The sequence below is a fragment of the Haliotis asinina genome, chromosome 16 (genome assembly GCF_037392515.1).
Source record: "Haliotis asinina isolate JCU_RB_2024 chromosome 16, JCU_Hal_asi_v2, whole genome shotgun sequence".
NCBI lineage: Eukaryota > Metazoa > Mollusca > Gastropoda > Lepetellida > Haliotidae > Haliotis > Haliotis asinina.
The window spans coordinates 23,671,462-23,687,524 of NC_090295.1; the positions used below are offsets into that span (position 1 = coordinate 23,671,462).

Sequence of the window (16,063 nt, forward strand, 5' to 3'; positions counted from 1 at the left end):
CTTGAATGAGAAAAGGTCCCAAGTCAGACATATGAATGATGGCCCACCTCTGTGCACTCCTTGTGATTGCATGCTGGAATGAAAATGATCACCTTTCCTGTTAATTCATTATGGAACATCTTGCTCTGCGGTTACTATGCATACATGGCTGCTTGTTACCATATTTGAATTATCTTCGAGGACATTATTGCTATAATGCCCGTGTGTTGATGTATCACACGAACGGGTAATGGGTAAGTCAGGCCTCTTGTTTAATCTCGCCACTTATCTAAAGCAATCAAAAGCCAAAATTTCAATTAACGGTGAAGGAAATTGGTTCTATTAACTCTCTTCACACGATGTATTCGTATTCAATATTCATCAGGTGTCTTGCAAACACGCGGCGTCCTCGTCACAAGAGCGTTTGAGAGATACTTCCGGTGTGCGCAAATGTCATTTCCGGTTACCGTGTGTCTAGTGTTAAGAATTCATATGTCGAGTAGAAAATAAACAAAAAAGCATCAGCGGTATGACTGGGATTCATGAAATATTCACTTCTAAAGGAGCGCAATACAAAAGATTCAAGGTGATGGCAAAATACACAATTCCCAGGCACGGTATCTCTAAGTGCATTAAAAGTTAGTCATGTAAATATTTTTGTTTACGGCTGTGGGATCACTGAGACAGAAAAATACATAAAAAGGATGCAATTCCCAGGGTCGGTAATTCAAAGTGCAGTAAAGCTTATTCAAGAAGATGTTTTCTGTTGCCACTGGTAGATTCATTTTCAAAATGTACTTCAGATGAAATAAACGCAACAATATCCCTTTCATAAGAAAGAACTATTATAAACAGAGGAAAACGTAAACTTTCGACTGTCCTCAGCATGCTCGGAAATCACCTACCAAGAAATATTCAAAGTAAATGGACAAGGAGTGAGGTGAGGTGAGGTGAGGTGAGGTGAGGTGAGGTGAGGTGAGGTTTTACGTCGCACTTAAGAATATTTTCCTCATATGACAACGTGAACGCGTGTGTATGTGTGCTGCTTGTAGTAGCCCACTGTACTGGTTTTATACTGCAAACTGACTAATGTACCAGGCCGCAGTTAAGCATGAATACCCCAAGCTGGCCAGTCCTTGCTTTATCCATTAATGCCGAGAGCTAGGCAAGGACCGACAAGACCCATATTTTACCAACTTTTTATATGGCGCGGCCGGGGATCGCACCAGCGACTTTCCGCTCTCCAAATGTGCTAGTATGCTGTCTAGGTTAAATCAAATAAAATAAAATCAAATCAAATCAAATCAAATCATCATCATCATCATCATCATCATCATTGTGATTAAAGGGATATGAAAGGGATATTTCCCTAGTGTTGTTAAGATATTATTTCATGCAACACTTTCCTAGTACAACACAAACACGATTCTTTCTATAACCGTGATTATGAGTAAATAAGGTTTTACACCTCTTTCAACACTATTTGAACAAGATCACGGCAGGTGACAACGGAAATGGGCCTCAAGTATTGTAGTCATGCGGGATTCGAACCAGGACGTTCAATGTGAGGAGCGAATGCTTTAACCTCCAAGCTACCCCATCGCCCATCTTCATACAAAGTGGAAGTCAGTGTATTCCACGGTCACAAATCATTTCACAGTTTTAAGTAACTTCCTCAACATAAAATGCAGTGTACCGTTAGGTCATATTCGTCAAGAAAACATTAACTTTGAGAATGTTACTGTTGATAAAGCGGCATCAATATGCAGATGATAGACAGTTAATTAACATCTCTGACCCTGAACCATCTAAGTCAACATCAGCAGCAGCAATGTTGCTAGGATATCAAGACGTGTATGCTCCAAAACAGACTAAAGATCAATGATGACAAAACTGAATGTATGCTTGTGGGGTGAAAGCTCAACCGGTCCAAAAGTACTCTACACTCTCTTCAGCTTGGAAGCAGTGTTATCTCGCTATCATCATCAATGAAAGACTTAGGAGTCATCCTTGATCTTGAGCTGGATCTTGAAGATCATGTCAATCATCTTGTGCGAGTCTGTTCCCTTCAACTGAGAAATATAGGAGCAATAAGAAACTATCTGACAACAGAATCAACACTAATCCTTGTTTTGTCTCTTGTAATGTCTAGATTAGACTATTGCAACAGTTTACTTGCCGGGGCCCCGGAAGTGCTTGTTTCAAAACTTCAACGTATCCAGAATAATTGGGCCAGAATAGTTACACTATGTCCAGAGTCTAGCCATGTAACACCTGTACTTCAGAAATTGCACTGGCTTCCTGTCTGTCAGGGAAACTCTTAAAATTCTCTGCATCACCTATAAGTGTGTAACAGGGGCTGCTCCTACTTATCGCTGTGAACTACTTCAGCTTTACTGACCAGCGAGATCTCTCAGATCTGCTTCACAGACCCTCCTATATGTACCCAAAGTCAGAACCGTCAGGTTTGGCGAAAGAGCCTTTGTGTTTTCTGCAGCCATGGAGTGGAACAGCCTTCCCCAAACTCTTAGAACTGCACCATCATACACTGCATTCCGATCATATCTGAAACTTATCTGTTCCAAAAAGCCTGCCCTTCATGTTGATGTGTATCAAATGAACATAAGTTGATCCTGTGCTGTATGATTTTCAACTTTGGGCGCCTCGAGCATGGAGAAATCCGCCTTACAAAAACAAATTGACTATTATTATTATATAATTACAGATAATACATCTTCTGTTTCGTGTCCTGAAGAGATATGGTCATGGAATGGACAATAAATGAACACTAAGTTACTTTATTGATCAAGACAATGTTCTCGACCACAATACTTAGGAGGAGGTGTGACAGCACAGGTGTTGGAAGTCCTTAACAACGAACTGCGTCACACTTCAGTTGGTTTACAACAATGGTCATTGTCCTCTGGATATCCGAGGCGGTGGGGTAGCCTAGTGGATAAAGTGTTCGCTCGTCTCGCGTTGACCCGGTTTCGATTCCCCACATGGGTACAATATGTGAAGCCTATTTCTAGTGTCCGCAGCTGTGATATTGCTGGAATATTGCTGGAATGTTGCTGGAATATTGCTGGAATATTTCTATAAGTGGCGTAAACCCAACTCACTCTAATTTTCTCTTGTGCATGAATGTGTGTGAGTTTTGCAGTTATTTCATAAGTCTGAACGAGACAACTGACTTTGCAAAAGAAAATATTTCTAAAATCGGCGAAAAGCAAAACCGACTTACTCACTTACGAAAATAAGTAGTCGAACATTTGTTATATTTTCACTATGAAACATGCCACCTTTCCAGTGAACCATACAGTTTTATTCTAAACATACGTTATATTTGGGATTACACCCTCTAAATAAGTAGCGATTACAGTGCTTTTGTTAGGCTGAGTCCTATGTGGGATTCGAACCCACACTCTCAGAGTCAGGTATCTGATCGTCAGTGCACACACTCAGCTATCTAACCCACTCAGCCGACGCTGCTTCTGCAAAATAGAAGCCGGACAACTGGTAGTCTTGACCATGTACCTGGTAAAACTTAATGATATCTTCGGGGGACAGACTTTTCCACTGGATAAAGCACTGTTATGAATCACATATGAAAGAGACGAGCGGAGATGGCTTTAGTTACAGAAATCTAAAACTGTCCCGAGTAAAGCTTCAAAAAATAATTACGACTGAACGCTTCAACAAACAAACAAACCGCTGCTTTAAAATAAAACATAGTGTCATAATTGATTGTTTGATAATTGATATATTCAAACGATTGTCACCACTTTTTGCCTAATGGACTTTCTTTCAGCGGATAATCGACGGCTGGCATTTTCGTGATGTATATACTATGCTTCTGTTCAGTCGACGATGACAATTTCAATTGTTGTTTCATTAAAGAGAAACCAACGATGAAGTTCTTCTTTCACTACATGCATTAATTCATTAACTGCCAATAGTTTTTTTGCAAGATATAAAAATACAGGTAAAAAAACATACCGATCCGATACTGGGTTCCCATAACAAGTAACAAGTCTATGATAAAAGTAATTCTACAGTCGGTAGTTTGATAAACGTATGTTCTATTCTACTTTTAATGCACATACTACTTCAGTTTGTAATTATCGATTTACATTGTGTTGTTGTTTACATCGACACACCCTGCAGTACTGGTACATGAAGATATAAAAGATTATGGTGATCGCGAGAAATTATTGAATTGGTAACCAACATCGGTGTTAAAGGCTTTACAATCGGATGATGATGGTGACCACAAACCCGAAACCGTCACCATGAACAGAGATCTAACTCTCCAGCAGAACAAATCTCAAGGGAAATTCCATTCTTTTTTCATTCATTATAAATGTTAACGGGGGTTATTCGTACATGGATACTTTGACAGGCAGTTCATTCAGGCACACTGATATCTCAACTAAATGATAGAATTGGAAAAACCGTACGTTCAATGTAATATGACAGTACACGTTAAGTATCACCTGTACATAACGGTACAAGTCTCATGTAAAAGGAACGGTCACACAGATATACGTGTCAGCCATGTTCTGAAGGTTCCAGTTTCATTCATGTGTCGGACTTTTCATATAGTTTGTTCATAAAAGTAAAAGATTCATGACACGTGTATGTAAAGATATACGTTTCATACAAGTTGTACACAAAGTTTCATGCAGTATGTTATATCGGTACACAATAGCACAATCAATGTTGACATAATTCATAGGATGAGCGGACTGTATTCCAGCTATATGGCGGCGGTCTGTAATTAACTTTGTCTGGACCAGACAATCCAGTGATCAACATCATGAGCGTCGACCTACGCAAATGGGATACGATGACATGTGTGAAGCAGTTTTGATTAAACTTGGAATATTCATCAGCCCATAATTTTGTTGTGTAGATCCTGTTGGCATTTTCTGATTTCAATTCCCAAATTTACAAATATAAAAGGTGATTAATTTGAAAAATGAACACCATAAAAAAAGGTCTGCTCCAAGGTCATGTTGTCATTGCTTAATTATGTTCACTAAAATACAATGAAACAGTCGTGGAAGAAAACATTTCCCATGGCTACCCTATCGTCAGCTTGCAGGGTATCTATCGTGATAATACAGTTTGTATTCAACAACCGTTTTATTTCGAAAATATTCTCCAATCAACGGGCTTATACATTACCATGATTTAGCAGTTCATCGCAGCCAACAAAACAGAGCTATCAGAATACCATTCACTGAACAGCCTCTGTTAAACTGTATTGATTACTAACAGTTCCGTTTAAATGACTTTCCAGTTCTGTTTAAATCAATCACTGTTATCTAATGTACATTAAAAGGATCTTCTCTTGTCGTTTAGACGTATTTTTCCTCGGTATAGAGTACTTAATGCACTTGATGGCGTAATATTCTTTGTTAGGCAGAACGTGCTATTGCTGTTCGGCAGACTGTCAAATCAATGACATTGACGTTTGAAGAATTTGCTAGTGGCTGGTGGTTCTTGATTGTCTTTTATTGGCGTAAAGGGGAAAATTCTTGCAGCAACAAAATGTTTTGAGGAAAGAAATCAATTACTATCTTCATATGGTCCTCAAATCAGTTTGTACATGTTTCATATCAAATCAAGTGATTTGTAAGTGAGTGAGTTTTACGTCACTGTGGCAATAGTCCAGCTCTGTCACGGCAGGGGTCTCCAGAAATGGGCTTCACATATTTTACCCATGTGCGGAATCGAACACGGGTCTTCATCGTGACAAGCGAACGCTTTAACCACTAGGCTACCCCACTGCCCCTTCTTTCTATCGCTTGAACTGTAGAATTTTATAATCAAGAATAACCGTTTATAATTGGCAATTAAACCATGAGTAGAGAAGAAAATCTGGATATTCCTTTCATGCCACAGAAGAATGTTCAAGCATGACCTGGGCATGTAAATAATTAACCATGTTTTCTGAATGTACCGGCAATGATGTACGAATGACATATGTACTCTACCAGGCGACGCTGCCCTAGTTTGATTACTAGTGAGTGAGTATGGTTTAAGTCGCTTTTAGTAACATTCCTGCATTCTTACAGCGGAGAGACCATAAGTCAGCTTCACCCACCATACCATAATGAGGAGCGAACATGGCATGACTGCGATGAGCGAACGCTCTGACCACATGGCTACCAAACCCCTTCGACGCTTAAATATGTACCGGAGATTCTTTTTGTTTTTTTTGGCAACGATTCCAACTTAATTCTTCACTGATTCAGTCCACACAATGCGTTTCTCATGCAGGCACATTTAGTTAAAAGAAAACCTACAAAGTAGCATTAATAAACGAGCAATAATATATTAGGTTGAAATATCACTGTCCTATACTGACATATACATTTCACATTGGTAATAAACTATTGTACTGAACCTTTTGCTGGAGCGTCCGAATCTCCACATATACCAGGACGAACCGTCAAATTGTCAGGCCTTTGGAGAAGCCCCATGACCGTTTCTGTTGTCTGATCAGCTGATCGATATTATGGAGTTATTATGGACATATGCTCAGAACTCATTATTTTCGTTTAAAAAATGGCATGGTGCTGTAAAGTCATGATCCGTAATCAGTCTGTGATTGGTATTAGTCATTTCCATAGGAACCCAAACCATTTTCGGATAAATCCACACTGCCGTCCAAAATAGACTATTCATAATCAACAGACACGATCCTTCAATTAGCAACTAATTGAGGCCGATCGTTTAGTCCTGGCGTCCAAACGGAGCAAATGCCCTCATTCGTATGTATGCCTTTTTAAGCCAATGAACCGAAAAAGGAAGGCCCAATATTGACATTTGGGGAACATGTCAACCACTAGAGATCAATACCCATAGGTGGCAGAGACGGTTTGCCTCAGGTGTTAAGAGATAAAGGGTATACACAAACGCGATGTGTTGCCTGTATCCAAATGAGAGATGGACTAAAAAGGTGGGCTATAAGAAGCTTTAACCAAGAACAGACTAAAAGATACCTATCTTTCTACAAATGAAAGGGATAACGATTTGAAAGCGATTTTTAAACATAATCCATTTATACAGCTCCTAGTATCCATCTACATCGGTGCTCACTGGAGGCAGAATCACAATCTGATGATTTTTACCCCTGATAACTCCCGATGTGACACGTTCCATAGGGTACCCATTTTCTGCTGGGTGAATAAGGCAATTTTGAACAAACTCTTTTGCCTAAGGTGAGACGACACGTGTCACAAGTGCTTCGCTGAAGGACAGGACCAAAGTGCAAGAAACCCTGAATTCATAAACCAGTGTTCAAGTTTTACAAAACGTTATGGTCATAGACACTCCCTACTCCTGATTTTTCTTTCGATGAGCAGTTGACGAGCACATGCATGTATTTGTGAAGGGTAGGGAAAGATACGCACCCCCTTTCGCGAAATTCTTCGTCACGTGACCTTTCGAAACTGCTTTTTAAACACATGAGGCACCATTGACTCTACTGTCAGCAGAAATATCTTAAGATTGTGAAACTTATTCTTGTCAGTTCTGTCTCCACGTTACGAGTGAGACACTTTTAAAAAAAATCAACGATTGTGTATGTGGTCATAATATCATAGATTATATAAAAGGATCAAATATTTATTTCGAAAGCACCGTTGATTTAAAGGCAAATGTTTAAATCTGCTTGAAAACAATAACGCGTGTGTACAATATACGCCTTATGCGTGCATCACTAAACGCCGGTGTTGTGCCAGTGCGGGGATGCATGTCAAACTATTACAGTATGGCTACCTATTACCGGGACGATTTTTATATCATAATAAATACGTGTGTACCATACCAGGTTTCTGAAAATAACCCAGTTTAAACAGAATATGGCCGTCACATTTCCTTACCTTTTCTTTCTTTCTGAACGTCTTTTGTCCCTCTTTGAGGCTCATGGTAACTCTATTTTATGAGAAACCGTCGCCAGGAACGTTGATCTATATATTGCAGAGAGTCTCCTCGGTTCGTGTTTGTGTCAAAATTCAAGTTTCGACTAAAGATGTGTGTCTTTATAAAAGTCGGTTTAGGAACTTCAGAAGCACATGAGTGAAAATGTCCTTGGAACTCCGTGAAAGACGTGCAATTCTAAATCCTCAACGATATATCAGGAATCTATCAAAGATGCTTCGCAGATTAAACGGTCTCGAACTGATAAGTATTCCGATCTACACAATGCATAGCCCACCCATCTGAATGTCATTCCGCTTCAGGATCATTCGTAAAGTGAACACTCTCCCTGTCATTATCTGTCATTACGGAAGAGCCAAACAAAACATCTGTCACTACCAACAACACAAAAACAACTGAAACTTGAGAGACAATGGTTCTTGCACCCACACATATAACGGTGACCGATTCTTAAGGGTGCCTATCATATTAATGCCCGTGCTTGACACGGGGAAACATATTGATTTGCCCGAACCGACTGGGGACAGAGTATGTGATGTCGCTTAGGTTACCCACCTTGGGATGTTAAGCAAAAGACACAAATCGTTAAACTTTTCCACTGAGATCAGTGCAATACTATGGCAACTAATTGTTTACTCCTGACTGATGAACATCATAACAAAATACGCATGATCGCTTTTATGTTTAAAAGAATATTGAATGCATTTCACGGACGTAAATACACTAAGTACGTGATACGAGATGAATGTGACAAAACGACCCGCTTATATAACATTATGAATGACGCAATTTGTTGAATTGATGATAAAATAAAGGCATGAAAAGGAATGTTTCTTGTGTAGAATCGTGGCTGAAAAACGTTTTAGGAACTCGAGTGTTTTTCAGTTCTAAATGATATTTGACAAAATACAAATAATCTGTATTTTTAGAACATTTTACACGTACAATTCGAAGCGGACACGCACCACATTCTGTGTACGATGTAGATGACTCACAAACGCCCAGACTATAATGATCTGTAATATAAAATTTAATGTATTCTCTTTTCTTATTAAACACGTTAAGAAAGGTGCTTCTAAATAACTTGGGCGCGGTGTATTACATTAATAGTAAAAATAATTACGTTATTCAGTCATGAAAATATAATCAAATTATTTCAAAAACCTCTATTCAGTATCGCACATATGCCAAAACACATTTTAATTTGTTTACCGTTGTATCCTTAGTAACTATTGATTTCTGACATTCATCAATAGTCAAGATGGTGGTTGAAAACGGCAACAAGAGCATTAATTGCACTTCAGAAAAAAACACATTATAAAAGTTCGATTGTTGGAGACGGTTGACTGCTATCGCAATCCAGTTAGTGATGTCTCCTAAGTGAATCCAATACTAAGTTATGATAATCGATTGAATACCTTTCACACGTTCTGTTAGAACTATGCGCTACAGGATTTTAAAGTTAGTATCATAAAGATATCATATCATAAAGATGTATGCTCTCATTTATCGACTTCACCACTTTTCTATATATCTGCGAACTAAACTGGACGTAATGAACTGGATAAGAAAAGTTCTTCGACTGTTGAAACCAGCAGGAAGTAGCTACAGAGGTTATGAGATGATGGCGCAGGCAGGTTTTTGTTTCAGATTCATTATGTATGAAATCAAGGCAACAAGGATGACAGTGTAATCCTACCCATTAAGTACGACAATTCTCTGCGTGACCAAAAGCCACTTTGGATGGGACGAGATCTTAATGGCTACCCCCAACATATTTCCTTGATAAGGGCGTGGGAGAAAATTGGTCGGTAACAACAGTTAGCATTTCCAGAAAGTGCAGTTCCATACCAATGCCATTTTCCCGTGACTTTTTCCTGTAATTTTGTACACATACTATAAGCTAGTAAAATGACCTCCCTCTATACGACCGCCATGTAGCTGGAATATTGCGGCGTAAAACTAAACTCGTTCACAAGCTAAACCGACATTCCTTCTATACCAACATATTTTGGACCCGAATTTGTCCCTATATAATATCATATTACGAAACTTCCTCCAACCAGACACCAATCTTTCCCTATTCTGACAATCAAATTCGGCCCCTAAACATGTTTTTAGTGGAGATTGACTCAATACCGACATTGTACTTTGAACCGACGCATGGCAGCTGCCCTCCTGGACAATGTCAAGTAACAAACAAACACTTCTTTCTACAACATGCATGAGTGGTGAGTTCAACCGGTAAGATGGGACAACCTTGACCTCTTCGCGAACACCGGGTGTTCTTGGTGATTTCAGTGATATTCATGCAAAGTTCATGCAGTTTACGCTCAATGGATTATGTTATTCCGGATACTCGTGACTGCTTATTTTCTGGCATTGACGTTTAAAGTGTTAAAAGGTTCACTGTGATACATGTAGCAAACCATTCGGTTGTAACAGCAGAGTTTCACGTTGAGTGAGTGAGTGAGTTGCGTTTTACGCCGCTTTCATCAATGTTCCATCAATACCACATCGGGGACACAAGAAATGGATTTCACACGTGGGGAATAGAACACGATGAGAGGAGTGAACACCTAACCAGCAAGCTACCCCACCGCCTTAGTTTTCACAATGAACCATAACTAAATATGACTTTAAAAAATTTATTCACACCTCCTAAATGAAAGTCTGGGTTTTTTAAAAGAAAACATCTATTTCCGAACGCATTTCAGAAAACTAACTGGTTCGATTGTTTTTGCTATCATTGAAAATACATGAGTTTTTTTAGAACTGTCGCTAAGATTTGTTTCCCGAATCTCATCAATGGCGTTCTTTCACTGAAGACATCAGTTGACAGTGGATATTCAATATAATCAGATAAGTGGACTAGTCTGTCTTTTAACGTTTAGTACAAATGAGCGAATCCATCAGTGACTCCCGCGATATAGAATCAACTCTTAAAGTAATCATTTGTTTGCATTCAGCCAATAACAGAAGTTCATCAAAAGTATTTTAACCACGTTAACCCGCTTAAATGATATAATTACTCATACACTCAAATCCATCGTAGTGTTTCATGAACAAAAGGGGTAGGTCTATAAACAAATGCCATTTCGCAATTTGATACATTTGGCAAAAAAACACTGGCAGACTGATCTTCAGTCAGTCTATAACGATGAAGGTTGTTTACTGACACTTAACACACAACTGACTTCATCGATCCGAGGATCATTATTGTCACAATGATTACCAGGAGCACGAGATGATGGATGGGTGTTCCAGGTGACTATCGCAAGGGGTTTATGATCGATGACATGAAAAAATGAAGAATGTACTCAAACCATCAATGTCGTCTGTTGATTATACAGGTTCTAAGAAATCACCCGATTCATGCAATTTTTTAACGTAAACTATTATACATTTTGTTCGCTATATACTCAGAATAAAAACTTAAGCATCGCCAGTCAAAACTAAGATGTGATGATGTGGAAATGTTAGGCTAAAATAATAGGGAAGACCAATCGTGTTTTAGAGACGGTTCAGCTAGTAATTGATATAGGGATATCATAATCACGTGTATTTAAAATTAAAGCTGATATTAAAGATATGGTGGTACTGCTTTTTAAAGCTAAATAACTATTCCCATCCTGCTTATGCAACAATATTAAACTTAGGCTTCACGTGTCAAAATGACAATTTTGTTACCATGTTTTCATACCATACAATGCCTGTTTTCCAAAAAGCGAATGCATCCTGTTTGAAGTAAAAGATAATTTCATTAATGTTTTTTTTAAAGTGAGAAGTACGAAACCTAGTTATGATAGTGTTTTTTTTTAAACAGTTCCTAATGGACAACCTGTAATGGCAAAAGAAAATGGGTGGCGCTTAACTTTTTATTCGAAGTAAATAATTTCTCAATAGTTCAGCATCATGACCCACCGTTCAGCTCCGATTGAACGCAACAAAAGCGCAATATAACGGTGTGTGCATGGAAACATCGCCTCGGACAAAACCATATGTGGTTTCAGTGAACATCACAATACATCGAAAAACTGATTTTAATCTTTCATCGACTTATATTGATGCAATTTCTATCAAAACATTCGGTGGGTTTCTGTAAAACATCAAGCACAAAGATGACACGGCTTCATGCATTGGGACAAACATAAATGTGACAGGTCCGCAAGGAATAATGATACAAATCTACTCTATGGTGGTCATAAATATTTAAAAAACAGTCAAGGGGCACATTTGGGATGTGAGATGATGAAAACAGGACATGTACTCACAAGTTTCGTTCTTTCCTTGTTCCTTTCAACCTTAAATATCAAGTATACACATTGAAAGTGACCATTATTCAACAGTCCTGTAGTGTCTTCCTATAAGCATACAGCTGATACATTAACACAAGACAAATCTTGTGGATAACAACTTTGTTGATAACAACTTCTTGATCTATATTTCACAACCTTACTGGGCTTTCGCCCATCCTTCAGATGGACACTGGTCATGATCCCGAAGAAGGGTCAAGAAATGTTGTGAAAAATCTGTCATGAAGTTGTTACCCATAAGATAAGATTCCTGATCGCTATCCGTCTGAAGAATGGATCAGAACTAGCTCAAAACGGTGTGAGAAATAAATAAAAAAAGTTGTTATCCATGAAATCTGTGTCTTGTATTACTACACCAACTTCTAAGTGCCATTGAAGAAATTCAATCTCACACATTATGTACAACAAAACTGTTGCCCTTTTCGTTCAACTGTATATTTCTCACAATCTATGAGTCTAAACATCTAAAACAGTGCTTATAATATACTTTGGTGTATAGAGGCAGTATATTAGTATACTGTTGGTTTCATCCTGTCGTTATCTCACTGATTTTTCAGGTTCAGTGTTCGCGACTGTGCAATAATATATCAATAGATTACTAATGGAAGTATACTCACAGCCCGGGAGCTATATCTCTTCCTTTCTGCCTATAGGAAATGAAGGAAGAAGATAAGGACATTGATACATTTCAAATAAGCCAAGCATGACTTCCTATACCACGTGATGTTCTGTGTTTTTGTTAGGTTTGATTGATTGTGGTTATGTGTAAGGACTATTATTACAAAGACTCAGGCCATTGAAGCGACCACAGTATATTGGCATATTGATGCCTCAGTCTGGTCACGTCTTGCACGAGTACTTCATTGAAAAGAGTGGTTAATGAGAAATAATTAACGCATTATTGTAAACAAGTTACACAAATGTTGAATGGAAAGCAAGTTGGTAAAAATGGGCATGACTCAGGACCTTTTTCGGCCTGTAGTTCGCACATTTGGTTACTTACGATTTTGGACTTGCCAAGGTTCTTTATGTGTGATTGTAATAGAAAAGAAAATATGAGTATGTTTAAATCTTGTCATGGAACATTACACACCGAACAGGAATTAGTTTCACGTCAAATCATATGACCGATGCATGAACAAATACTAGTAAATGAGCAATCCATCATCATAAACTTATACTATAGTGACTTCAACATTTAGTGGATCATATTCATTAGATTGCTCCAGACTTCAACATTTTGTCAATCATATATACATTCGGATTGTACGTGACTTCAACATGTTGTCAATCAACATGTTGTCAGACATTATATATTATATATTTCACGCGAGACTTGCGACGTAAACACAGTTGTTAATTGTTGATTTGAGCGAAAACAACACATTACAGTTGCCGAATGTGGCGATTGGTCCACGTCTTTTCCTTTGAGCTTCAAGGGTCTCCCACATGCTTTGGAAGCAGTCTGAACGAGAGCTTATTTTTTTCTGCCGTTTTCTGAACGATTACACTTTCATGAGTGATTCCACTAAAATGTTTTGTGAATATAAACGGTTTTAGTGCCAAAGAAAGACTTTAAGCCTTTATTCATCATCGCTGACGTCCCGAGTTTATTTGTCACCATAGCAACCACCAAAGCCCTGTTGTAGACGCGAGATTTAAGCAATATGTTTAGTAAAACTTGTACTACAGAGTAAGTGAGAGGATTTTGAGCCAGTGTGAGCAAAATTGCGGCACTATCACGGATGTGGATAACAGAACTGGACTTCCCATGTGGTGAAACGAGTCAAGGTTTGGGGGTATTGATGGACCGCTTTAATCACAGGGATCCCTCATCGATCCCTGACCATCTATAACTGTTCGCATAAAAACAGAAAGACTCCCCCAATAACAAAACACATAAATAAATAAATAAATAAATAAATAAATAAATAAATAAATAAATAAATAAATAAATAAATAAATAAATAAATAAATAAATAAATAAATAAATAAACAAACAAACAAACAAGCACATGACTAAAACGCCTAATCTTGAATATGTACAGAAACTAACTAATTTACTGCAACATTTGATTTGTACAAATAGAAACAAAAGATGACACTGGAATTTTCACAACTGTACTTACAGATTTTGTACGAGGTTTCTTCTCTCTTGTCTACAAAGGTAAACATCCATCCATTATGGCGTAAACTATGTCTCTTATCGTTTTTATCCCCAAAAGCTGATGATGATATATACAAATATTCTAAATATCAAGAACTGGTACGTTCACCAAGAGCCTCACGTCGGACTGAAACCTGCAGTCTTACGTTGTTTGTTATGTACACCTCAATTGCGTGTTTATGATCATGGCATGGTTTCTTTCACGTGCCACTAATCTACCAGATCTTGTTGTTAGGCAACTCCTTTTGTGTAATGTCAATCATCTGCGCTGGAGAATGAAATTTGCACTACAAAGGCGAGGACTGTTAAGAAATTCTCATATTATTCCATAATTACATTGATAAAATATGCATAGCATCCTGGTAGTTATCACTAAATGATGCGATTCTATGACTTATTAATGGTTGACCAACACAAAGATGAAAAATAGACATTTTCAGACTTCACACGTTGGATCTAAGGTGATATGAATTACCAAGGAAAATATGCTGATGGAAATAAAGCCATTGGCCGAAAAAGTCTGGTTCTGGTGACGGTCCATTATACCAGGAACCAGACGCAATGAACTTAGTCGAGTGGCAGTGCTCACCCTTTTCACGAAAGCCTAGTGTCATGGCTATTATTGGTGTAATTTGCAGACACTTTCCATGACTGTTTTGCCACTGAGCGGATTTTGAAGACAAACCATTATCTCGTGCTATTTTTAAAAAAGTAAAGACGACTGGCGAGTCAGTTTAGTTTTGAGAATCTTTAGCAATATTCCAGCAACATGACGACGGGGATCAAAACGAATGGGCTTCCTATGTTGTAACCATGCGGGGAATCGAACCCAGGTATTTGGCGTGACAAGTGAAAGTTTTTACCACGAAACTACACCACCACCCCAAAGGATCACTAGAACACATTCAACGCACGTCTGACGCAATGTCCTGAACCGAAAATGAAAGGCTAAAAACTAAAATATTCCATTTTTGGGTATTTGGCTGACTTTCTTTACATCAGGATCAAATATGCCACCTTGTACAATGTGGCAGCTGTGTAGCAGTGTCTACCCACTGAATCGTCGCTACAAACGTTAAATATTCCTGAAGTGACATATGTTTTTTCTTTTAGTTTTCCTGGACCAGACAACCAAGTGACAACAGCATCAACCAAGCACGTGTCAACCAAGTCAGCAAATCTGATCACCTGATCCCGTTAGTCGCCTCTGATGACAAACAGGGGTTACTGAAAATTCCAACCCAGATCTCCACTTGTAGGTGTCACTAGGTTAGGTGAAACACTAGGTCTAATCTGAGGCTGAGGCACAATAAGACACGGCATCGTTATCAACGTCAGCGACGTCATCAGCAGACGCTGCCCCTTCATTCGCCTGTTTGTTTCCTGTTTGACTCGAGCTCGTACAATTGTTTACTCACATACATATCGTACCATAAATATATCAGTACCCTTTTTTGTAACATTAAACATTAAAACATGTAAAGGAATACTCGATTTGGCATTTCGTGACAGATAACGGTAGTAATTTGAAAGAAGCTCATGGTCCCTAATTTCCAACTGTATGTTATAGCCAGGATAGTGATATGTGTGCACGTTGGCATGTGTACGTGAGCAATCTACCATACTGCCACAGATGAATGATCAACCA

The 16,063-nt window shown here is 38.5% G+C and overlaps 1 protein-coding gene across 1 annotated transcript in view; it reads right to left on the minus strand.

The window, feature by feature from the left end:
- The window catches only part of LOC137268713 (echinoderm microtubule-associated protein-like CG42247), a 77,781-nt gene that overhangs the window by 35,549 nt on the left and 26,169 nt on the right, over positions 1–16,063 (minus strand). The window contains exons 9-12 of the mRNA XM_067803310.1: positions 14,378–14,407; positions 13,252–13,272; positions 12,866–12,895; positions 12,207–12,236 (exon numbers count right to left, since the gene is read on the minus strand). Coding sequence (XP_067659411.1) covers positions 12,207–12,236; positions 12,866–12,895; positions 13,252–13,272; positions 14,378–14,407 — 111 coding nt within the window. The remainder of the gene's footprint in view (positions 1–12,206; positions 12,237–12,865; positions 12,896–13,251; positions 13,273–14,377; positions 14,408–16,063) is intronic.